Source organism: Pelophylax lessonae, assembly GCF_965119305.1.
Source record: "Pelophylax lessonae genome assembly, chromosome: 7".
NCBI lineage: Eukaryota > Metazoa > Chordata > Amphibia > Anura > Ranidae > Pelophylax > Pelophylax lessonae.
The window spans coordinates 156,111,050-156,138,225 of NC_138774.1; the positions used below are offsets into that span (position 1 = coordinate 156,111,050).

Genomic DNA, 27,176 nt, shown 5'->3' on the forward strand with positions numbered 1-27,176 from the left:
AGCATGACATGTTGGGTATTTATTTACTCGGCGCAACATTATCTTTCACATTATGGAAAAAAATTGGGCTAACTTTACTGGTTTCTTATTTTTAATTAAAAAAAGTGAATTTTTTTCCAAAAAAAATTGCGTTTGGAAGATCGCTGCGCAAATACAGTGTGATAAAAAATATTGCAATAATCTCCATTTTATTCTCTAGGGTCTCCGCTAAAAAAAAATATATATGTTAGGGGGTTCCAAGTAGTTTTCTAGCAAAAATAACGGATTTTAGCTTGTAAACACCAAATGTCAAAAATAGGCCTAGTAAGCAAGTGGTTAAACATATCAAGCAACTCCATAAGAAAAAGTTCCCCAAGGGTACCCCTTACTGTGTCTTTCCACCATAACTGGAGAAATTTTAGGATTCAGGCTTTAAAGAGCAAGAAGACTCTAAATTAACCATCTAAGAGATACGTGCCAGAATCATAGCAGCTGGCCTAATATATTCAGAATATCTTATGTGCATCGCTGACCATAGAAAAATCTGTGGTATTACTCAGGGAATCTCCAGGTTCCTGAAAACCACCTTCCAACTGATTAACCCTTTAGGAATATCTAACTTGTTCAGTGGCTGACATAGCCAGTAAGAGACTCTGTGTCTTACAGGTGTCACTCCTTCACTAGATTTACCCTTATTGATGAGCAATAAGATTTATAGCGAGAGACTGGCAACTTAATGTTGCAATAACCACAGCATCTCCTGAATTAAAAGGAAGCTGTGGACATTGGTCTAGCCAAAGCTTCTGAGTTACTTGTTCACATGCCTAAGGGAAAAGATAGTAGAACCCTCGTTAGGGAGGGAGTACTATGACAAGCCCAAGAAACCACCTGGCTGCTATAAGGGATACTGCTGCTAAGCTCCCAAAGCAAAGGAAGTACTCACTGTTTTCCCCCTTTACCACAGCCATAGGGCTTGCTTTTCCATCCTCATGATCACATGAGGAGGATAGCGGCAAAAAAAAAAAACACTCCTTGCAAGTTACTGTCCCGAGTGGGGAGCTGCAAAGTTAGGCTATGTGCTTCACACTGCAGAAGCAGTATACACACCTTCTGGTGTCCCACCTATTCTGACTCTTAGCAGCTGAAGAGCCTGTTCTTTTGCCCCGCTATGCGGGTCCGGCGTCTCCTCTGCGCCTTACACCCCTCCCGTGCTGTGCGTGCTTGGCATCCTCCCTGTTCAGACGGGAAGTTCCGGTTTCAGAACGCTGCTTGGAGCGTACTGGGTCCTCCCCCACATCGCTATTCTTATGCGGCTGACCTTTTACAGCATGGCGCCCACTGTTTGCAGGGGAGGACAGTAGGAGACCCGAGCTGCCGAGTGGGGCAACAAGCAGAGGGACCACCACACTGTGTCCGACTTGCCTGTGCCACAAGAGGCGACCTGTGAGAAGCCTAAAAGGCATGCAGGTAGAGTACGGCCCTCACCGGCGTTCCTGAACCTGCCTCACAGGAGTACCATCCGACTCTCTAGGTCTTCTGGACAGAGAAAAAAAAAAAAATGTTTCTCTGTAGGAGAAACACAATCATAACTGAGGGACATGGGGAAGGGTGGGGCCTTTTAACAGCTGTGAACTGATTGTGTTTCCTGTAGGGTGGAGCCTCATGTGTTGCCATCCTGGAAGGTGAGAGGAGAAAAATGTTTTGCCTATAGTTATACTTAAGTTATCCAAAATGCACTCATCATGTTCTAAATGTGAATTGAAATTGTAACGCATTATCTCAAATAAATCATGACTGTACAATGCCCTTTCTAAAAGTCCCTGTACACATGAAACCTGCAATAAAAAAAAAAATCCTGAGATTTTAAAAAAATGAAGTTACTACTTTGCAACACATAGGGTTTAGGGCTGCTATAGGCAGCCCTAAAGTTCATCTACAGCCTGCAATTTTGATAGTGTAATAAACAGGCACTTTCAAAGCAAGCTGCCATTTTAAATGTCCTCAATAAATGTTATTTACCACTTATATGTCCCATTGATGGCTTAGAAGCAAACGTAGAAGTATTAAACTGAGGTGTTGACTTTACAACTTCTTCAACTGGCTGCATGTCAAAGATGTCCAAGTGTGGAGGTGAACTAACACCGTTGGATGAAGAGAAGGGCCCTAAAAATACATTTTAAAAACGCATTAACTTACATACAAAATATTATAAAACCATAATAATTGTATTAAAATGTTTATTACATGTATTTATACAAAGCAGACAATCCGTGCAGCCCTTTACATTTAAATGGTACATTCACATAATTCCCTGTCCTCAAGAGCTTACAATCTTAGGTCCCCATTTAGAAATGTCAGTTAACCTATGAGTAGGTTTTTGGAGTGTAAAGGAAACCAGAGTACCCAGGGGAAACCCACACCAGTGCAAAGGAGCACATGCAGGACATGTTGTGGTTGGGATTCAAGCCTAGTGCTGCAACCTTTAAGCTAATGTGCTGTCCAAACTCTTTTCTTGTAGTTAAAGAAAAACTTCAGGTAATTTTTGCTTTGCATAATGTTACTCATGTAGTCCGCAAATAATCCTTAAAATAAATAAAATGTAAAATTCTATTCATTTAATTGAACCCCCAAACATAAAATGGCTACACAACAGCATTCAAACAGGTCAGCTTTTTTTCCAATTACCTTAACTATGGCAGTTTAAGCCTCTAAGGATTGGTTCACCTTTGGAGCATGTTCGTTACACACATATTTAAAGCGGAGTTCCAGCCTTTTCTGTGTTTATTAAAAGTCAGCAGCTACAAAAAGTGTAGCTGCTGACTTCTAATAAACACACACTCGTCCCACGGTCCAGGGATGCGGCCGACCGAAGCTTCGATCCTCTCCCTCTGGTCTCGGCGGCGCTGGCATCACTGGTGTGGGCACCCGGCTGTGACAGCTTGCGGCTTCACAGCCAGGTACGCACTGTGCATGCGCGAGTTGCACTGCATGTCTTGATTGGCCGGCAATCTTCTGGGACCTCTGACATGTCCCAGAAGATTGCAGGGAGGGGGAGAGGAGGAGCGTGTACCTGTCAAAACTAGGTACCTGCCCCCCCCCCCCAAAAAAAAAATGACATGCCAAATGTGGCATGTCAGGGGGTTAGGACTACCTAAAGCGGAAGTTCAACTTTTGGGTGGAACTCCACTTTAAGGCGCAACAGGTAACATACTCCAAGCCCCCCAACCCCCTAAGAGTCCCATCGCTGACAGTGGGGCTTCCTTTCCCTGAAACTGCGGTCACATTTCAAAAATCGGCATAACTAATTCAGGGCAACCTTTGAATGAGAAAAAAAAAAAAAAGATGACTTGTAGCCCTCAATGAACTGCAAGGGTGCTGATAAGTGTGCTCAAAGATCATTCACAAGCCCTGCAGCTTTCATACCGGCAGCCTGTACAGCAGTATGTGCAGAATGCTGTAGGAATTGTCTGCAGGAGCCGGACATAAACATGGGTGCAATGGTTTGCAGGCTCCTTGGGGAAAAAAAATAAGGCCTCTTGCACACAATACTCCTGTTAGAGCATCTACTTTTCAGACATTTTTCTTGTATGTATTTGCGCGTATTTTCACGCAAATGAGTTTGCGCATTTTCATGCGCACACCAAAAAACCTTTTCTCGCGTTTTTGTTCAGCACAATATGTAAATTGACATTTATGCACATTTCTGCGCATTTGCGCGCATGAGGCAGGACTCGACAAACCCCGGGTGCCAGGTTGCATTGACGACTAGAATTAGCGACCTGGCGCCTGGGGTGCCCTACAGGAGGTGTCCTGTCCCTTTTGCTTTTTAGCTGGCTCCTAGATTTCAGGCGAATTTGTCAAGCCCTGGCATGAGGTATAAATTACTGACCAAAAATGCAGATTTTCCTATTTTGTTTTTTACTGAAGAATGCACGGCTCTCGTTTATGCGTCAGTGTGCCTAGCCACATTACAATTACTGGTCTGTATTTTAGCTCAGAAAAAAAAAAAAAAAAAAAAAACTGTACTGAGCCTTTATAAGCTGCCGTGTGCAAGAGACCCTAATGCACATTTCTTTCCTGCAAAAATATTTGCATTTATTATTTTCTCTCCAAAGGTTAACTAGTCAGGACTAGTCTCGCGGGAGTGTATCACAGCCATACACCCACCCACATCCACAGGCCCTGTGCCAGCCAGCCACCACAGGGTGCGTGCCAGCGAGCCACCACAGGTTGCCTGCCAGCGAGCCAGCCAGTCACCACAGGGTGCCTGCCAGCGAGCCAGCCAGCCACCACAGGGTGCCTGCCAGCCAGCCACCCACCACAGGGTGCCTGCCAGCCAGCCACCCACCACAGGGTGCCTGCCAGCCAGCCACCCACCCACCACAGGGTGCCTGCCAGCCAGCCAACCACCACAGGGTGCCTGCCAGCCAGCCAACCACCCACCACAGGGTGCCTGCCAGCCAGCCAACCACCCACCACAGAGTGCCTGCCAGCCAGCCAACCACCCACCACAGAGTGCCTGCCAGCCAGCCAACCACCCACCCACCACAGGGTGCCTGCCAGCCAGCCAACCACCCACCACAGGGTGCCTGCCAGCCACCCACCACAGGGTGCCAGCCAGCCACCCACCACAGGGTGCCAGCCAGCCACCCAACACAGGGTGCCAGCCAGCCACCCAACACAGGGTGCCAGCCAGCCACCCACCCACCACAGGGTGCCAGCCAGCCACCCACCCACCACAGGGTGCCAGCCAGCCACCCACCACAGGCTGCCTGCCAGCCACCCACCCACCAGAGGGTGCCAGAAAGCCAGCCAGCCACCCACCAGAGGGTGCCAGAAAGCCAGCCAGCCACCCACCAGAGGGTGCCAGAAAGCCAGCCAGCCACCCACCACAGGGTGCCAGCAAGCCAGCCAGCCTCCCACCACAGGGTGCCAGCAAGCCACCCACCACAGGGTGCCAGCAAGACATGTGCATCTACACTGCTCAACTAAAAAGAATTAAAGGAACACTTTTTAATCAGAGTGTAAATTAATAGGTGCACTAGATGGGAGACAATCACAAAAACAGGAATGGTTTAGAAGTGGAGGCCACTAAAATGTTTTTTTCTCTTTTCCCTACTCATCTTTTCTGACTGTTTATTAGTTTTGCATTTGGCTAGGGTCAGCATCAATACTGGTAGCATGAGGTGATACCTGGACCCTATAGAGGTTGCACAGGCAGTCTAATTCCTCCAGGATGGCACATAAATACATGCCTTTGCCAAAAGGTCTCAAGAGCATGGAGGAGACTCCAGGAGACAGGCAATTACTCTAGGAGAGCTGGACAGGGCCAAAGAAGGTCCTTAACCCATCAGCAGGACCAGTATCTGCTCCTTTGTGTGAGCACTGCCAGAGCCTTACAAAATTACCTCCAGCAGGCCACTGGTGTGAATGTCCCTGACCAAACAATCAGAAACAGACTTCATGAGGGGGGGGGGGGGCCTAAGGGCTCGACGTCCTCTAGTAGGCCCTGTGCTCTTTGCTCATCTCAATGGAGCTTGATTGGCATTTGCCTTTGAACAGCAGAATTGGCAGGTCTGCCACTGGCGCCCTATGCTTTTCACAGATGAGAGCAGGTTCACCTTGAGCACATGCGACAGACCTGAAAGGGTATGGAGAAGCTGTGGAGAATGTAATGCTGCCTGTAACATTGTTCAGCATGACTGGTTTGGTGGATCAGTGATGGTCTGAGGAGGCATATCCATGGAGGGACACACATACCTCTACAGGCTAGACAATGGCTCCCTGACTGCTATTAGGTATCGGGATGAAATCCTTATACCCATGCAATAGGACAATCTACCACCTTCCACGCGGATTCTCTCCTAGCCCACATATCGGTGATACCTAAGGAGGGGAAGGATCCCTCTTCCTGTGGGAGTTACCGGCCAATTTCGTTATTGAACGCGGATCTGAAACTCTTTACTAAAATGATCGCGTCCAGGCTCCAACCCCTCCTGCCGGAACTGATCCACCTCGACCAAGTGGGCTTCATCTCGTCCAGGGAGGCCAGAGACAACACCACTAAGGCCCTGAACCTCATACACTTGACTAAAGTCTTGCGCAGCCCGACTGTCTTTGTAAGCACAGATGCTGAAAAGGCCTTCGATCGAGTGAGCTGGAGATACATGCTTGAGGTTCTTGGACGTTTCGGGGTTGGTCCCCGCATGCTCCATTGGATCTCGAGTATCTACTCTTGCCCCCGCGCGAGGGTCAAGGTGAATGGCGTTTTCTCCGAACCTTTTCAGATTTTTAACGGGACCCGACAGGGCTGTCCCCGCTTCTTTTTGTCATCTCCTTGGAACCCTTCCTGACCAAGGTTCGCCTTAATTCAGATATTTCTTGGGTCTCGGTAGGCGACACATCCTATAAGATCTCGGCTTATGCCGACGATCTTTTCTCTCCGACCAATCCCTTGATCTCACTGCCTAATCTCCTCCGTGAGTTCGACCTCTATGGGGCGGTTTCCCATCTTAAAATCAACTATCACAAATCGGAGGCCATGGGAGTGGCCCTGCCGGAGCGGATCCGAGACTCTCTTTGCCACAGCTTTCCCTTTAAACGGGCTGATCCTGCACTCAAATACTTGGGTACTTTGCTCCCACCAAACCCTGGAGACGTTTATCGCCTGAACTTTCCCCCTCTTTTGACTTCCACCCGCGCTCTAATGACGAAATGGTCAACTGGACTGCACTCCTGGTTTGGTCGGTGCAACATCCTCAAGATGTCCATCTTGCCGAAATACCTTTACCTGTTCCAGACGTTGCCGGTGTTTATCCCAGCTGTCTTTTTTAAGCAGGTGGAATCCGCCTTCACCAAATTTATCTGGGCGGGTAGACGACCCAGACTGGCTAGACGCATACTCATGCTACCCAAATCCCATGGAGGCGTGGCAGTCCCGGACGTCAAGAGGTACTACCAAGCGGCACACCTGAACAGACTCGTGGATTGGTGCAGACACGCTAAATTGAAGATGTGGACGGCATTGGAGATGTCCGTCTCCCAGGTCCATCTCCCGGGTGCACCATGGTGCTTGAGCTCGGTCCCCGATCGGGTTCTGCGGCACCCCCTTATCGGCCCGACCCTCCGGATCTGTTCCCAGATCCTGGCCTCTGGGGCTACCCGGAATGTGCAATCGCCCATGTTTCCGGTTCTGGGCAACATGGCCTTCCCGACGGGTTGTGAGGGAGGGAGGTTCCGGGTGCTCTTGACACTGGGGCGTTTCCGAGTGCAACACTTTGGGACTGGTGCGCTTTGGCCCTCCCTCATGCAGTTGACAGCTGAGAATGGCCTGTTTGCCCTCTCCAGGTGGCAGGCGCTTCAGTTGCTGCACTTTCTCAGAGGGCTGGGGTCACGCTCACTCTTCGAGAGACCACTGACGCCCCTCGAGATTCTTATATCGGGGGACACCCCCCTACCTCATGCCCTATCCCAGCTGTATTCTATACTTTCGGACCCCTCGTTGGACTTTGTCCTCCCGGGTCTCTTGAAGTGGGAGGGGGAACTACAGAGGACCTTCACGGCGACCCAGCGCACAAATATTATTCGGTTTTCTTTGCGCTCCTCGAGCTGCACGCGCCTCCAGGAGACCAATTACAAAATTGCTGACGCATTGGTATTACACTCCGGCTCGGTTGGCCGGCTTCTTTCCCGAGACATCAGACAGGTGCTGGCGTTGCCTGGGAGACCGAGGTACCATGCTCCATATATTTTGGAGCGGTCCCCGGCTAAAGAGTTTCTGGTCTGACATACGGAAAATATCCCAAAATGTGAGTGATGTTGTCCTCCAGGACGACCCTGCCTTCTTGCTGCACTGTACGACCATCCCCCTGCAACGCTATAAGAAATCGGTCCTGCGCCACCTCCTCAACGCAGCCAAGGGGTGCATTGGCTTGTGTTGGAAATCCACGACCCCTCCTTCAATACCGCTTTGGCTGTCCAGAGTTAAACAAATTAATGATTTTGAGGACCTGGTGATGACCTCGCAGGGCAGGAGGGAACAATACTCGGCGACTTGGGGATGTTGGAATATGTTCATCCTTTCGGATGAAGGCAGGGCACTACAGGATGCCGCCTGAACGTTGAACACTGCGAACTTGGAAGACCACACGGGATCCACCCGGAACCCCTCATGCTCCCCTCCCTTTTTTCTGTCCCTCTTACCCACTTAACTGCTGTCTTATTTCCCGCCACCTTCCCCCCCGTCCCCACCATTCCTTTCCTCCCCCCCCCCCATGTTCCCCCTCTCTCCCCTTCGCATACACTATATAACTTCATTCTACCCATGTGTGACTTTTACCCTTCATTTTGTTTACCCGGTGAGGAAAGGTTTATCTGTGTATTTACCCCGAGCACTGCATACTGAGACATATATACCTCGATGCCCATCTTTATGTGGATGTTCTGACCCTCAACTCGGTGCCTGTGCTGATGTGCATGGTGACCGCACTTTGTTGGTCTACACGCTTAAGTGATTACGTAAGCCCTCCTTTTACTGTTTCTCCTTTTGACATGCTGATCGTCGGGTTTTTTTTTCCTTTTTTTTATGTTTTTGCTCGATAATGCTTTTCTCACTGACCTGCAGTCAGTTGTGTTTCTGTCATACTGCACTTACTAATGTTCCCATATCTGACTCTTGTTTTTGTTGCTATTGAATATTTCAATAAAGAATTTGAAAAAAAAAAAAAAAAAAAATCCTTATACCCATTGTCAGACCCTACATTATGAGTCCCTCCTGATGCACGACAATGCCCGGCCCTGGTCCAGATCTGGGATGAAATACTTCAGGACACCATCCTTTGTCATATTAGGAGCATGTTCTAATGTTGTCAGGCATGCATTCAAGCATGTGGGGGCCATACAAACTACGGAGTACCATTTTGAATTGCTGCAATTAAATTTCAGCAAAATGGACTAGGCTGCTGCATCCTTTTTTCACTTTGATTTTCAGGGTGTCTTTGAATTCAGCCCTCTGTAGGTTGACATTTTCATTTTCATCAAACGATGTGGCATCCTTCGTTACTATAGAAAAAAATGAAGTAGGCACTGGTATAGGTGGATGTTATTATCTCAATTGATAAGCTGAAAAGTGTGTCAATAAACTGTACACACTATGTATGTGTTGATAATTTATAATAAACTCAAATCCAATATCCTGAAAATGCGATTATGTGCAGAAAAATGCACTCAAATATGAGTGTGTGTGTGTGTGTAATCAGTGTGTGACATGTATTTACAGTGACTCAATCGTTGTGAACCAATAAATAAGAAATAATCCTGGACAATAAATGACAATAATGGTGCAATTGGTGACTGTTGTGATATATTGAGGCCCCGTTCACATAGGGGCGATCCGACTCGGGAGGGCGACCTCCGAGGTCGCGGTGCGAGCAGCGCGCAGCGACCTCGGACCGGCCGCCACGGACTTCATAACATTGAAGTCTATGGCGGTCGCCTCCGGGTCGCCCCAAAGAAGCTCCGGACCCTTTTTCTAAGTCGGAGCGACTTGTGTCGCTCCTATTAGAATGGGTCCGCAGCTTCCCTATAGAAGGCGACCTACGGCGACCTGTGAGGCGACCAGGTCTCCTCACAGGGCGCCTTAGTGTGAACGGGGACTTAGAAGCCATATATCACAATATTTGTGCAAATGGTGACTATAATCTGTGCAATAAATAAATAGACAGATAATTAACAAATATTGTGCAAATAGTGGCTGTAGTCCGTGCAGTACTGTAACACCACTTAATTCTTCAGTTCAGATGCTCCAACTTGTGCTCTTGTGATATAATGGTAATCAATACTGCTTACCAGATAGCATCAGGTCACATAGACCTAAAACGCTTTTGATCCCTTTACAAGGATGGATCAATCCTCCATCAGACTCCTCCACATCAATATTTGTATGGCTAATAATCTTGGTGGGAATGGATGATCATACAGGGATAAATCCGTCACCTTACTTCTCCTTATGACAGAGCCCTAGGATGTGAGCCTGAGTGGGAAGCCAAATATAGTGTAATACTGTTTTATTTATATTTATTTAAAATCAAAAATAAAAATGGATGCTTACAATCTGTTGTGCCCTCCTGGCACAGGTGAAATCGCTTATTGCTGTTCAAGGGTTGTCACAATGCATGGATATGTCCCTCTGCACAGTAGTGGGTTTTACTATGCAGCCATTGTAGCGTGGCAGCGGTCGGCGTGCGTTCCAAACAAGCGGAAGTGACGTCACTGGCTCTCAGTGTTTCCGGGTATGCTGTAGACCACAATGCATTTTGCTATGAAGCGTCATCAGGAAGTCTACATCCACCCAGTCCTGGCGGCTAGATATGTGGCTTGCTCATCTACAATTGGTTGAATGGCCTCTAAAACACTCCTAATGATTTAACTATTTGTGTATTGTTCGTACAATGATGTCATTATGTGTATGGCCATTGCGGAGCGAGTGAAAACCCTTTGTGAACCGCCAATCTAATGCCAGTATTTATTTGACACACTGAAAAAAGATCAAAAATAAAATAAAACAACTAAGTATAAAAGCGAGGTATAGAAAATATACGTATACAAATCCAGCGTATATAAAAAAAAACAAGGTGTAGAAAATATATGTATTCAAAACCGGCACACATATACAGCTAAAATCCTCTGTGTGTGCAATCTATTGCAATAACCTCCCAGTAGATTTGCTAAAAAATATGTGACTGTGATTTCATTGTGTATAACCAGCATGTATTAGCAACAAATGCTATAAATCACGTCGGTAGATGGCTATTAAATATTACCTCAAACAGCAAATAGCGCCATTACTTACAAATAATGTACACATATAGATTTCATGAACTTTTCTTATCCTATTGCAAATCAATATATTTCATAACAATTTTTATCTAAAACAACGCCTTTATTTAAAATGAATTAGTTTGGTGCATAGAGGACTGTAAATGAGAAATCATTTCTATCACCATCTAGTGGTTGTACCTGATACTACAATGTTAAAATGAACTCTATACAAAGAACAAAAATTTATATACTGTAATTGAATAAAAATGTATATAATTGAATAAGGTACGAATTATTGAGATCATAAAAAGGTGAGTTTCATCTCATAGTGATTGTTGCATGTAGTTACCTTTATTGACCCTATACAGTGGGTACGGAAAGTATTCAGACCCCCTTAAATTTTTCACTCTTTGTTATATTGCAGCCATTTGCTAAAATCATTTAAGTTCATTCTTCTTCCTCATGAATGTACACATAGCACCCCATACTGACAGAAAAACACAGAATTGTTGACATTGTTGCAGATTTATTAAAAAAGAAAAACTGAAATATCACATGGTCCTAAGTATTCAGACCCTTTGCTCAGTATTTAGTAGAAGCCCCCTTTTGATCTAATACAGCCAGGAGTCTTTTTGGGAAAGATGCATCAAGTCTTTCACACCTGGATTTGGGGATCCTCTGCCATTCCTCCTTGCAGATCCTCTCCAGTTCTGTCAGGTTGGATGATAAACGTTGGTGGACAGCCATTTTTAGGTCTCTCCAGAGATGCTCAATTGGGTTTAAGTCAGGGCTCTGGCTGGGCCATTCAAGAACAGTCACGGAGTTGTTGTGAAGCCACTCCTTCGTTATTTTAGCTGTGTGCTTAGGGTCATTGTCTTGTTTGAAGGTAAACCTTCGGCCCAGTCTGAGGTCCAGAGCACTCTGGAGAAGGTTTTTGTCCAGGATATCCCTGTACTTGGCCGCATTCATCTTTCCCTCGATTGCAACCAGTCGTCCTGTCCATGCAGCTGAAAAACACCCCCACAGCATGATGCTGCCACCACCATGCTTCACTGTTGGGACTGTATTGGACAGTTGATGAGCAGTGCCTGGTTTTCTCCACACATACCGCTTAGAATTAAGGCCAAAAAGTTCTATTTTGGTCTCATCAGACCAGAGAATCTTATTTCTCACCATCTTGGAGTCCTTCAGGTGTTTTTTAGCAAACTCCATGCGGGCTTTCATGTGTCTTACACTGAGGAGAGGCTTCCGTCGGGCCACTCTGCCATAAAGCCCGACTGGTGGAGGGCTGCAGTGATGGTTGACTTTCTACAACTTTCTCCCATCTCCTGACTGCATCTCTGGAGCTCAGCCACAGTGATCTTTGGGTTCTTCTTTACCTCTCTCACCAAGGCTCTTCTCCCCCGATAGCAGTTTGGCCGGACGGCCAGCTCTAGGAAGGGTTCTGGTCGTCCCAAACGTCTTCCATTTGAGGATTATGGAGGCCACTGTGCTCTTAGGAACCTTAAGTGCAGCAGAAATCTTTTTGTAACCTTGGCCAGATCTGTGCCTTGCCACAATTCTGTCTCTGAGCTCTTCAGGCAGTTCCTTTGACCTCATGATTCTCATTTGCTCTGACATGCATTGTGATCTGGAAGGTCTTATATAGACAGGTGTGTGGCTTTCCTAATCAAGTCCAATCAGTATAATCAAACACAGCTGGACTCAAATGAAGGTGTAGAACCATCTCAAGGATGATCAGAAGAAATGGAAAGCACCTGAGTTAAATATATGAGTGTCACAGCAAAGGGTCTGAATACTTAGGACCATGTGATATTTCAGTTTTTCTTTTTTAATAAATCTGCAACAATGTCAACAATTCTGTGTTTTTCTGTCAGTATGGGGTGCTATGTGTACATTCATGAGGAAGAAGAATGAACCTAAATGATTTTAGCAAATGGCTGCAATATAACAAAGAGTGAAAAAATTAAGGGGGTCTGAATACTTTCCGTACCCACTGTATATACACATTATTTCTCTTTTCCTTTCCAGGACTGTTCCATCGAATATACAGTATATATTGTATAACGGTAAGTTAGTTTTTTCACCTGATGATATTATTATAGATAGGGAACTGAAAATGTGGAGCAAGAGATTTAGTACTCTATACTAGTATGTTATTGTGTAAAGAAACGAATATAAATGAAATATTGTTATATACAGGAAATTATATATTCTGGGGAAGTAGGTGTGATGTGTATCCAAAAACATATATATTATAGATTTTCCTCTATCTATTTTCTTTCTCATATCTGAGCCTCTCCAGTGTTTATGGACTATCAATCCCACAAAAACCAGACAATCAATCCCAAAAATTTCCCAAAATGAGACGCAATGGATTCACCGGTTAAAAACATTAAAGCCACGGGGACTTAACGCAGACATAGATCTGAATTGCTTCTTAAATGACTTCTAGATAAAGGAAAAACTATAATATATATATGTTTTTGGATACACATCACACCTACTTCCCCAGAATATATAATTTCCCTATCTATAATATCATCCGGTGAAAAAAAGAACTTACTTACCATTATATATATATATATATATATATATATATATATATATATATATATATATATATATATATTATAGGGCGGTGCATCTTCACTTACCTCACGATTCGATGCGATTATTAGGGTCGCGATTCGATACGATTCGATTCCGCGATGCATCACGATTACTGCCCAATGCCCAGCCCACTGCCCAATGGTTTTCAAAACTTTATCAAAAAAAAACAAACAATCAAGCAGTCACAAATAAAAGAATCCTTTTTATTTTCATTTGCTTCAAAGGACACTTTCCTGGACCCTGTCATGGCCTGCAAGCCCTGCATACTTTAGTGCACTTGCACTGCAAACATATAGGAAGGTCTGAAAATGCAAACAGCATAGCAGAGACAGACAACAACACTAGTATTTTACTAGAAGTAACAGTAAAATTTGTAAAAAACTGTAGTAGTGCAGTTTACTGCTTCATAAAAGAAAATATTAATATAAGCCAGGCCTACCACCATTTAAAGTACAACTAAAGGCCAAACTTTTTGGATTTTGGATAAAGTTTGGTCTATAGTTGTACTTTAAGGCAAGCCAAGATAGAAGAAGCCAGCCAGCCAGCCAAGCTAATATTCTTGTGAAAATGGTCATCATAAATTCCCACAAAACATTATATATAAATCCTTTTATGTGAATATGCATTGCAATAAATTCCAGGTGTGCCATAACCTGTCCTCTACAAAACAGAGCACTTCCTGACTAGTAGCAAACATCAAGGGTGAACCTGGCAATAGTGCACTGCTGCATAACTTCCATGTTCACCGTGATGTTTGTTTCCCTCTGCAACTGCCAGTCAACTCAAGGTAGTTGATGGATTGGCTGCTAGAGGGGAGTTACAAATATAAGCTTTAAGCTTATCAATTCACTTATGTCACTTTTATGTCACTTACTTTACAGAAAACGTTACCTGTCCTGCAGACAGTCTCTGTCTCTACCACGATTAAACCCAACTGAAGCCAAGCCAAAGCCACCATTAGAGGAAGGAAAACCCTTGAAGTAAATCATCAACTAAAGCTTAAACCTTGAGTAAATCTTCATGGGATCACAAAAAAACACACAACACGATTGTCTGCATCAGAATCATGAGAACTGAAGAAAGGTTTGGCATTGCCACACTGGTACAACTCAAGGCATATAGGTTAGGTCAGGTTTGTGTGTATTTGTGATCCAGTAAAGATTTAATCAAGGTTTTACGCTTCAATGTATGATTGATTTAATCTTTCAAGGATGTCCTTTCCTGTACCGTGACTGCCTGGCTTGCCTTCAGTTGTCTAGATACACTTTTACCTTTAGTATTTGTTTGGTTGAGGGAACCCCCTACACTTGCTATTGCTACAGAGTACAACAGACCAGCAGACAGACATGCGTTGCAATAATTTCCAGGTGTGTGCCATAACCTGTCCTCTACAAAACAGAGCACTTCCTGACTAGTAGCAAATATCAAAGGTGAACCTGGCAATAGTGCACTGCTGCATAACTTCCATGTTCACCGTGATGTTTGTTTCCCCCTGCAACTGCCAGTCAACTCAAGTGAAGTGAGTTGATGGCTGCTAGAGGGGAGTTATACAAATATAAGCTTAAGCTTAAATAATTATCAATTCACTTATGTGAATGGACCATTTTTGAAAACAAGCCATTCTCCATCTCTCCAGTGCTAGAAAAGCTGTAAAAAATATAAAATGTTCCAGGTTCACTGCGATTGTGTTTGCCCCTGCCATTGCCAGTCAACTAAACACAGTGTGTGTGTGTCGTGACTACTCAAAAGCTTATACGCAGCCTCATCAGCATCAACTCAACACACACACACTATATGTGTGTGTGTGTGTGTGTGTGTTGAGTTAATGCTAGAGCTGCGTTATAAGCTCTTGAGTTGTCACGACAGTCAGTCAGTCACGTTACAGAAAGAAAACTTTACCTGCACTGCACTGAGCAGCACTCTACCATGTCGATTACATCTGTAACTGAAGCCAAGCTAGCCAACAAGCCACCATTAGAGGAAGGAAAATCCTTGAGAGAATAAATTGTAAACTGAAGCTTAACCTTGATGAAATCCTATGGGGGTCACATTCACAAACTCACAAATATAGTATATTACACAAGAATCCACAATTGGTGTTTGTGATCCAATAAGATAAGATTTACTCGAGGTTAAGCTTCAAATGTACAAGTTATTTCTCTCAATGATTTTCCTTCCTAGAATGCTGGCACCGTGGCTGGCTTGGTGTCAGTTGTCTAGAAGAAAATACACTTTAATATTATTTATTTGGTTGAGGGTTAAATGAACCCCTGCCTAGACACTTTTAGTGTGAAGCAACAGATTATGGATTGGCAATGGACACATTGGACAGGACAATCTTCAAAAACAAACCATCAGTGCTATAAAGCTATAAAACAAGACTGGTGATGTGACTGACTGGTGACTGGCGGCAGACTGAATTAGTAATTACTAATTCATTAAAAACATGAATTAGTAATTATTTCAGTGCTTAGCATTTGGGAACATGTAGGTTTTTCTGTAAGAACACTAGATGATCCACATGCTCAGGTTTAAGACTGCTTCTTTTCTCTGTTATAACATCTCCTGCAGTAGAGAAAACCCGCTCTGCAGATACACTTGTACCTGGGATACACAAGTATTGCTTTGACAGCTGAGAGAGGAGGGGGAATATGACCTCATGCTCACGCCACCATTTTAAAGGGTCCTCAGTGAGAGGCAGAGGTGGGGCTTTACAATATTTTTCCATTTCGTCTTCTGCCTTGGCATAGGGGGTCTTAGGTTCTATTGCACCATCAGTGAAAGACTGCCCCAGCAAAGTCATGAGCAGCGATGTTGTGGCCTTTTTTTTGGGAGGAGAATGGCTGTCCTCAATGGGTGTTTCTTCTTCCACAGTTGCTTTTTCCCTAGGCACTTCATCCACATTTGTCCTTCTATTAGATGTAATCTGTGTGTTTGAACAAAAGATAATAGTATAAGAAGAGCTGAACTGACTAAGAGTGTGATTCATTGCTGAGGTGTGGGAAACTGCACGGTAATCCATATCATACAGTTCCACTTCCCACACCGCATCAGTGAATCAGGGCATGTTATTACACAACACAATGTAGCTGAGCTTCTAGCTGTCTGGCAGGAAACATGATGAAATTCTAATTACCTCCAAAGATGCAGCCTCCTCAGTCACTCCTCTGTATATCTCCGATCTCTCCTCCTCTGTGAGAATAAAAGGCAGTCCTTTAAAGCGAGGATCCAGAGCAGAGGCTGTATGAAGGATCTTCTTCTCTGCCTCACTGCTGTACCTCTTCAGGAGATCTGTTTTGATTGCATTCTTGATCTCATGGGTCATGGCTGTGTCTCCCATGGTGTCTGTCATGCTCTGGAGCAGTTGTGCATTTAGAGGGGCAATGAGAGACACTGTTGGGTTGTGCTCTTCTGACATCAGCAAGGTTGCATCCTTCATTGGCTTTAATGCACTCACAGCGTCCTCTGCATTTGACACATCTGTTTCATTGAGAGTGCAGAGATCAGACTCTCCTTTTCTGACTTCTGGAGACAGCAAGGTGGCACAAACTGCCGGTTGTTGTTCTAAGAACCTCTCGACCATGTCATATGCGCTGTTCCATCTTGTTGGCACATCAGTTAATAGCTTATGATTCTTCAGGCCCAGACATTTCTGTTTCTCTTTTAGACAGTGGCTTGCTCTAGTGCTGCGATGGAAGAATGTGGATATTCGTCGCACTCTGGCGAGAAGCCTGGAGAGCGTGGCCCCTTTCAGCGCCCGCTGACATGCAAGATTGAGTGTATGGGCAAAACATTTAACATGAGGAAATTTACCAACTTGAGCTGCAACTATCATGTTCGCCGTGTTGTCGGTCACAAGCACTACAGATTTATCAGACAGCTGCCATTCTTCCACAACATGAGACAGTAGCTCTGCCAGATGAGCACCTGTGTGAGACTCATAAATGGCTCTTGTTTGCAACACATGTGACAAGACCTGCCAGTCCTTAGTAACGTAATGTGCTGTTATTGTAACAGGACTCCGTTGTGACTGACGTCCATGAATCACACGTTATTGCGACTCGACTGGCTTGGTTCATTGACGCAAGTACCTGAGCTTTGGTGTCGTGGTAGAGTGCAGGTGTAACGTTTTCTGTAAAGTGCCTGCGTGATGGGATCTTATAACTTGGCTCTAGCGTCTTCACAAGGTAACGAAACCCGGCGTTGTCCACAACTGAGTAAGGCCGTAGGTCCTTGGCGATGAAAGCTGCCACAGCTTTGGTTAGTTTCTTCCCTTTTTCTGAGTTCGGCGGATAAGTTGACAGTATGGCATCAATTCTTGGCTGATCTGGGTCTAGCAGTCTTTCCTTGGCAGTGGTGGCACTGCTGGTGGCGACAGGTGTTACTAACTCAGAGTGAAAACGGCTAACATGGTTTCTCAAGTTCGTAGTATTCCCTAGGTATTTCATTTTTGTGTGACAGGCTTTACATACGGCGTGTGTCTTGTCCAACTCACGCTTCCCTGTGTGTTCATAAAATCCGAAATGTGCCCAGATGTTTGCTCTTAAAACGCTAGGTGCATTTTTTATCTCTCGATCTTTTTCTCCTTCTGCCATATTTACCACCATACTACCACGTATGTGACGGAGACGGATGACGTAAGTTGCCAAACTCTGTCAGTGTTAAAAAAAAAAAATAAAAAAAAAAAAAAAAACTTGTAAACTAAGCCGCAACAAATCAACCAAGCAACATCTTTCATAAAATATGACTGTCTGTCTGACTCCCTTCCTTGCATGCACTGAGCCAAAACCCCCGGGGCCCCCCCTTACCCCACAGCAGCCTGTGACAGTGACACTGACAGAGACCCCCCTCCCCCCACAGCTGAGCTGACTGCAGCCTGACACACTGACAGAGACCTGGGTGGATGTCCCACACCTTCCCCAATCCCCCACAGCACTAACACTGAGAGTGAGTGAGTCCCCCCCTTGCCCAGACCCCCATAGCTGACTGACACTGACAGAGACCCCCAGGCCCCCACTGACTGACCCCCCCTGGCTGCCAGACTGCCACAGCAGAACAGTACCCCCGGGCCCCGACCGACCGTCCCCTGTCCCAGGCCCCCCCCCCATCACAGACATCCCCCAGAGATACAGACGAGAGACCCCCATGAATGATTACACAATTATTTGTTCGGACATACCTGCTGTGTGACTGTGTGGGTTGTGCACTGCATTGCAGAGGAGGACAGGTGCTGTGCTGCTCTCTGGGCTCTGTGGCGGGCGGCTGGCGTCACTGGCAGTGGCGTGGCGGCTGGGCCTCCAGGGCCTGTCGGCTACGGTGAGGTGAGGCTGGCGGCGCTGGCTGGCTGCGATGGGGACGCACTTGGGTCCTCCTCCTGTGGACTCACTGGACTGGCGGCTTCTGGCTTGGATGGCTGGCTGGCTTCTAGGCCGCAGGTGGGACGCTGATACACGCGGGGGATGTCTTGCTGCGCCTCGGCCCGGGTCAAAGAGGCGGGAGGGGCGGAGCCTTTTTATTAAGCTCCCGCCACTAACCCACCAATCAGCTGCCGATCCTGCAATCTTGTGATTTTTTTTTTCCCTTGCGCGATAGGGCGTGGCTGCGGCTGATGACGTCATTTCGTATAATCGATTATGCCGGCAGCCCGCATCGATGCAGAATCGCGAAGGGTCGAATCGCGATGCATCGATCTTTCGATTATATTCCACAGCCCAAATATTATATATATATATATATATATATATATATATATATATACACACAGTGGGTACGGAAAGTATTCAGACCCCCTTAAATTTTTCACTCTCTGTTATATTGCAGCCATTTGCTAAAATCATTTAAATTCATTCTTCTTCCTCATGAATGTACACATAGCACCCCATACTGACAGAAAAACACAGAATGGTTGACATTGTTGCAGATTTATTAAAAAAGAAAAACTGAAATATCACATGGTCCTAAGTATTCAGACCCTTTGCTGTGACACTCATATATTTAACTCAGGTGCTTTCCATTTCTTCTGATCACCCTTGAGATGGTTCTACACCTTCATTTGAGTCCAGCTGTGTTTGATTATACTGATTGGACTTGATTAGGAAAGCCACACAGCTGTCTATATAAGACCTTCCAGATCACAATGCATGTCAGAGCAAATGAGAATCATGAGGTCAAAAGGAACTGCCTGAAGAGCTCAGAGACAGAATTGTGGCAAGGCACAGATCTGGCCAAGGTTACAAAAAGATTTCTGCTGCACTTAAGGTTCCTAAGAGCACAGTGGCCTCCCTATTCCTCAAATGTAAGACGTTTGGGACGACCAGAACCCTTCCTAGAGCTGGCCGTCCGACCAAACTGAGCTATCGGGGGAGAAGAGCCTTGGTGAGAGAGGTAAAGAAGAACCCAAAGATCACTGTGGCTGAGCTCCAGAGATGCAGTCAGGAGATGGGAGAAAGTTGTAGAAAGTCAACCATCACTGCAGCCCTCCACCAGTCGGGGCTTTATGGCAGAGTGGCCCGACGGAAGCCTCTCCTCAGTGTAAAACACATGAAAGCCCGCATGGAGTTTGCTAAAAAAAAACACCTGAAGGACTCCAAGATGGTGAGAAATAAGATTCTCTGGTCTGATGAGACCAAAATAGAACTTTTTGGCCTTAATTCTAAGCGGTATGTGTGGAGAAAACCAGGCACTGCTCATCACCTGTCCAATACAGTCCCAACAGTGAAGCATGGTGGTGGCAGCATCATGCTGTGGGGGTGTTTTTCAGCTGCAGGGACAGGACGACTGGTTGCAATCGAGGGAAAGATGAATGCGGCCAAATACAGGGATATCCTGGACAAAAACCTTCTCCAGAGTGCTCTGGACCTCAGACTGGGCCAAAGGTTTACCTTCCAACAAGACAATGACCCTAAGCACACAGCTAAAATAACGAAGGAGTGGCTTCACAACAACTCCGTGACTGTTCTTGAATGGCCCAGCCAGAGCCCTGACTTAAACCCAATTGAGCATCTCTGGAGAGACCTAAAAATGGCTGTCCACCAACGTTTACCATCCAACCTGACAGAACTGGAGAGGATCTGCAAGGAGGAATGGCAGAGGATCTCCAAATCCAGGTGTGAAAGACTTGTTGCATCTTTCCCAAAAAGACTCCTGACTGTATTAGATCAAAAGGGGGCTTCTATTAAATACTGAGCAAAGGGTCTGAATACTTAGGACCATGTGATATTTCAGTTTTTCTTTTTTAATAAATCTGCAACAATGTCAACAATTCTGTGTTTTTCTGTCAGTATGGGGTGCTATGTGTACATTTATGAGGAAGAAGAATGAACTTAAATGATTTTAGCAAATGGCTGCAATATAACAAAGAGTGAAAAATGTAAGGGGGTCTGAATACTTTCCGTACCCACTGTATATATATATATTTATTATATTATATATCGATGGAACAGTCCTGGAAAGGAAAAGAAATAAACCTATATATAGGGTCAATAAAAAGGTAACTACATGCAACAATCACTATGAGATGAAACTCACCTTTTAGGATATCAATAATTAGTACCTTAATCAATTATATAAATGTATGTTCTTTGTATTTTTTTTTTTGAAAAATTATATTTATTAATTATGCAACAAGAAAATGCAAACAATACAAGAAAAAAAAAAGAAATGACAAACAACCAACACCTCAGAACATAAAGGGAGATGTTACAATTTAACACAGTGCAAAACCAACCAAGCCCCAACTCCCTCCCCATACCCTAGGCAACTCAACTAACAGTTCGGAGCATCGAGGCCTCGATGACGTCGCAGTGACGAAACGCGTAGAGCGGCAAAGCAGCGTCATACGTCACTTCCGGTTAGGTGGCTCCGGCCGGTGGAACGCGGAAGTACCGCGCGGCCGAACACTGGAGACACACCAAACAAGCTGACGGTGAACTTCCTAACAGTGAGTCGATGCTAATTTCTTCCCTCAATATTGTACTATACTACGCAATGGAAGCTCTCTTGGTCTTTTGTATACTGACTCCCTAGATGCAAGCGCAACTATATGTACGGAACAACCAGCTCTCACAGGCATCAGGAGAAGGGAGACACAGTATATTAGAGTGAGAAGGGAGAGGACTTTGGTAAGTGCTTTACCCACGGTATTAGCACTTCTCACTCTTAACACGCGCAACAGGCGTTTTTACACTCTCACTTTACACTGCATAGTGTTTTGTAATATTCACCACGGATGTCAGTTTCCTCTTTCAAAGGAGGCCACAATAAAGTATTTATTGTTCTAATCACTTAATTGCACTTAGCACTTTTTTGCACTGGTCACTATATGATTGTTTACATCCGATGAGTGATACATACACGGTACAATCCAATTGATACACGATAACTACCGTTTTTATAATTTTAATTTTATATCTGCACTGTATTGCACATTTAAGATTTTAATAATATTTGCACAATACCTGCTCACCAATAAGCACTGTGCACTTTCATCTTTGGATCACATACAACGAAGAAATTCGCTGTGCAAGGTGGTAGCGCCCCATACCAACACCTCCCAAAACCCCCACATTTCTTTACCCTTGTGGTAAGTTGGAGGCAGCATAACCATCTGATCCCCACACTCTGCATTTAAAACTGTTGGTTCAGTGCTTGTGTTGCTATCCATAGCGCGGGTGCACCCCAAACCTCTTTTTTACTAAATAATATTTTTAATCTACACTGAGAAGGCGCTGCTTTTCTTCTCCTACCCAAAATGGTACATAATGGCTATAACAGTACAATCATCTCACTGTCTCCGAAGATTCCACCCAGGCCCTCCACACCTTTTAACATTTTTTAGGGTATCCCCTTGACACATAAGTGGCTTTATATAAGGGCAGGACAGCATTTACCAACCCCTTCTAAAACGTCAGGGGGGGGGGGGGGGATACTTTCCTCTAATGTAACAATATAGCCTTCTTGGCATAGAATAGCAAGATAGTCAGTAGTGTTCTATGAGCCACCGAAGGGACCACCTCTTCCACCAGTCCCAAAAGGCAGACGCTCGGGGTCAACGGAACCAATGTCATCAGCACCCTCTCAAGACAAGAGGCCACCTCTGACCAGTATCGCTGAACCGGCACACAGTCCCAGAACACATGATTTGCATCCACCGAAGAAGCTGAGCAATGCCAGCACTCAGCGGAGGCGGTCGGGAAGATTTTGGCCAAACGAGCAGGAGTATAGTTTGCCCTATGGAGGAATTTAAATTGAATAAGCTTATCTCTGGCCACTATTAGATGTTTAAAGGGATCGACCCACATGTCATCCCAGTCCTCGACTTGTAGATCAGGAATCTCTGCTGTCCAGCGTTCTCTACATCGAACAATACGCGCGCCGGGGGGGGGGGGGGGTCAGTCTAAACAGGTCTTTGTAGACAATGAATGTTTTACGGAGGTCAGGGTTAGTCAGCATTAGCTCCAGGTCCGACGGCACAGGCTCAATCTTGGAGTCAGCAAATTGACTCCTAAATGCGTGGCGTAGTTGTAGACATCTAAAAAAGTAAGTCGTGGGTAGGTCATGAAGAGTTCGTAGATTATCAAACGTGAGCAAGTTTCCCTCAGTGGTTATGTCCCCCGACGTGGCCCACACCATAGGCTCCGTTAGCCGATAGAAATGAGGGAACTTGGGGTTCATACATAGTGGGGCAGAAGGAGAAAACCTGAGGTAACTGGGACACGCTAACTTCACAGCCTGGCCCCACGCCTTAATCGTTGCCCTCATGGAAGCCGTCAGTGGTAGGTCAGAACCCACTCCCCTGAACAGTGCCATGTAGGGGAATGCTGCAAAAAATACAGAACCACCAGGAGGAATTTCATTTTCAGCAAGGCGATACGGCCCATCAGGGAGAGCCTCCTCCACACCTGTACCAGCTGCTGTAGTCTCGGTACAAGCGGGAGGAGGTTCAGGGTATATAATAGTGTCGCGGGCCTCTAGTGACACGCACCCCCAGGTAAGTAAATGTCTCAACCCAACACAATGGAGGACCATCGTCCGAGACTGGTGCCGGAGTCCCAGTCAGGGAAAGTATCGACGATTTCCCCCAGTTCACCCTAAGCCCCGAGTAGGTATCAAAGTCGTCCAAAATTTGAAGAACAGCCCGTAGTGAAGGACCTGAATCCCTAAGGAATAACATCATGTCGTCAGCATAGAGTGCTACACATTCTTTAATGGAGCCCACCCGGATAGTTTCAAATTCACCGGAGGTCCGCAAGGCAATAGCGACTGGTTCAATAGCAAGAGCGAACAAGAAGGGGGAAAGAGGACAGCCCTGCCTGTTCCCCCGTCCCACCCTAAAATATACAGAGGTCGCCAGACCCAGCCGAATGGCCGTATGAGGAGAAGAGTAGAGTAATTTAACCCAAGTCCTGAATGTGGGGCCAAAACCCATCAGCTCCAGGACCATGGACGATGTACCCGGCTACCTGAGCGAGGTGAAGGAGGACTTCCGGAGTTTCCTGCCCTGGCGTGGAGCCAGGTCACGGTGGCAATGGTTGTCTATCCCCACCGCTACATGTGATGATGTGCCTGTTTTCATTATATTACAAGTGAGTGCAACCTGTATTGTGTTTTTTAACCACTTTAAGACCGCTCACAGTAATATTACTGCGGCAAAGTGGCTCGTTATCGTCTGACGACGTAGTACTACGTCGTCAGACACTCCCCCTTCTGGGCGGCGCTTGCGCGCCGCCGGAGGCTCGCTCCCGCTGTTTTCATTCACAGCGGGAGTCGGGCCAGGGGAGGAGCAGCGGCAATCGCCGCTGCTCTTACCCGATCGTCGGGGATCGAGTCTGGAGATCCGCCCGCTGTGTGTAAACATAGCATAGCTGGACATCCGATCTGTCCATGACTCACTCACTCACCTCCCCCCCTACACGTCAGTAAGCACCAGGCATACATTAACCCCTCCCTCTCCAATAAAATTAACCCCTTCCCTGCCAGTGTCATTTTTACAGTAACAGTGCATATATATATAGCACCGATTACTGCAGTAATGTCACTGGTACCCCCAAAAGTGTCAAAAATGTCAGTCAAGGGTCCGATCTGTCCGCCGCAATGTCGCAGTCCCGCAAAAAAAAAAAAAAAAAAAAAAAAAAAAAAAAAAAAAAAAAATCGCAGATCGCCGCCATTACGCGTTAAAAAAAAAACACCAAAAATGACAGAAATCTTTCCCTTTGTTAGTAAACGCAATAACTTTTGCGCAAACCAATCAAAATACGCTTATTGCGATTTTTTTTTACCAAACATAGGTAGCAGAAAACAAATTGGCCAAAAATTTTTTAAAAAATTGGTTTTTACATCTTTTTTGGGGGGAATTTCATATAAAAAAATGTTAAAAATATTGTTATTTTTTCAAAATAAACGCTCTTTTTTGGTTTATAGCGCAAAAAGTAAAAATCGCACAGGTGATCAAATACCACCAAAAGAAAGCTCTGTTTGTGGGAAAAAAAGGACGTAAATTTCGTTTGGGTACGGCGTCGCACGACCGCGCAATTGTCAGTTGAAGTCGCACAGCGCCGAATCGCAAAAAGTGGCCTGGACGGAAGACAGCAAAATCCTCCGGTGGTAAAGTGGTTAATAAATCACGGTTTGGACATACTGCACTAGTGGAGGCTTTATTTATTTCGCCACATGTTTGGAGTTCCGGCTAATGTTGAATGAATGGCGAATTAGAAGGAATACTTCTCCATTGGACCATATTGTTTTAAGCGTTTTCTACTCATTTACAAGATTTAATGAGCATGGAGGTCTGGTGAGTTGCCATTTCACATTATCCCTGGCACTTGGTGGTGGAAACAGTGGTGATCCCTTTATGCTTCACGAATATTTGGATCCCTGGTGCATCTTACATCATCTTTCCTGCATTGTTTGGCTGAAAGGACTGTGGGACTTTTTAGTGCTTTTAGTGATTTTATGTAATCATTGTTCACTGGTGTTTCTACCTTTTATGCCAAGAGTTTGACAATTTAATATTGTTTGCGCTACTAATATTTGTCATTTTATTTCGGACCGATATTATCATCTATTTGTACTTATTTCAAAGTGGCAGCATATACTGACTGGTCAGTTAGCGTGTGCAGCTGACACCTCCTGAGCGCAGAGATCTCTCCATAAGCACTGGGCGGTTCTGTGAGATTTGTTATAATGTATGTCCAATCGACTGAGTCGAAGGCCTTTTCTATGTCAATAGAAACCACCACTCGTTGCGGGTGATCAGTACCAGGAAGCTGGAGGTGGGTAAAGAGGCGCCTAATATTGGTATCTACCGATTTCCCAGCCATGAAACCCGTCTGGTCAGGGTCAACCAAGGTATGTATGACTCCCGCCAGTCGGGTCGCAAGGACATTTCAGAGGACCTTCAGGTCTGCATTCAGGAGGGCTATGGGCCTGTAAGAGGAGCAGTCCAAGGGATCCTTGCCAGGCTTTGCCAGCAACACCATATAGGCATCAAGCATGGAAGGGGGGAGAGCCTCCCCCTCAAGACAGTGCTGAAATAGCGTACTAAGGCGTGGGGCCAGCTGTTCAGAGAACGATTTATAAAAGTCAGCAGGGAAGCCATCAGGACCTGGAGCTTTTTGCGGCGGGAAGGCCACGATGGCCCTCTCTACTTCCAGCGGGGTGATAGGGGCATGAAGGAGAGCGTGGTCATCAGTCAGGGTAGGGAGGTCAAGTCCTCGGAGGAGCTGTTCCATAGTGCCGTGGTCATAGTCCGGGGCAGGGGCGTACAAGGTCTCAAAGTACCTCCTAAACTCCTCCAGTATGTCTCTGGGATCTGTCAGCAAGTCACCCCCGGAACTCCTAATGAGTAGGATATTGATCAGGGCTCGCTGGTCTGCCACCAGTCTGGCCAGGAGTTTGCCATTCTTATCCCCTTGTGCAAAAACCGATGCCCTGATGTGGGAAGCCTCCGTGTGCACAAGATCCGAGATGTGGAGAGAGAGATGGCGGCGTGCCTCCAGTAGTAAAACATAACTGGAGTCCGACGGCGATTCTGCATGTTCCTCTGCCCTCTCCCTCTCCACCCCCTGTAAGGACACAATTTCACTATTATGGTCTTTCCTAGCAGACTTAATACCAGATATACATTCCTCTCTGGCCACTGCCTTAAAGGCCTCCCAAACCACCACCGGTTTGGCAGAGTCCTCATTGCTCACCCAATACGTTTGAATCGCTTGTCCCAGCTGGGAGGTAACCTGCGCATGCTGAAGCCATCCTGGGTACAGCCTCCAGCCCCGCTCCCTAGCCCCCATATGGGAGGTGCACTGTCAAGAGAAGCAGGTTATGATCAGACACCCCCCAGCCAGGTACTCAGCTGTTGATAGAAGGGACTGTAGGTGAGCATTACCAAACGCCAGGTCAATCCAGGCTGCAGAACGGTGAGCGGTGGAAAGGTGGGAGTACTCTCGACCATCGGGATGCTTCCATCTCCAGAGCTCAACTAAGCCCATGGAAGACGTCCAGGCTATAAGGTCTAGCGAGGCCTGTTGACTGGGGTTGGAAGTATCCAGGACACAGTATAAGATGGCATTTAAGTCCCCCATTATGAGCATGGGTAGAGAGGTGTAGGCAGAGAGTTTATCCATAAGATCATATAACAACTGAACCCGAAAAAGGTGGAGGTACATATACTGTCACCAAAAGCAATTTCAGGAAATAAGAGTCAATACTAAAGCCCCAAACCGCCCCCCTCCCCTGGGTCAGAGATCACCTGGTGGATGGTACAAGGGATA

The 27,176-nt window shown here is 45.8% G+C and overlaps 1 protein-coding gene across 1 annotated transcript in view; it reads right to left on the bottom strand.

The window, feature by feature from the left end:
* Positions 1 to 27,176, bottom strand: part of LOC309559574 (phosphatidylinositol-binding clathrin assembly protein-like) — a 210,247-nt gene that overhangs the window by 77,213 nt on the left and 105,858 nt on the right. The window contains exon 13 of the mRNA XM_082262884.1: positions 1,999 to 2,142. Within this exon, the coding sequence (XP_082119010.1) occupies positions 1,999 to 2,142 (144 nt within the window). The remainder of the gene's footprint in view (positions 1 to 1,998; positions 2,143 to 27,176) is intronic.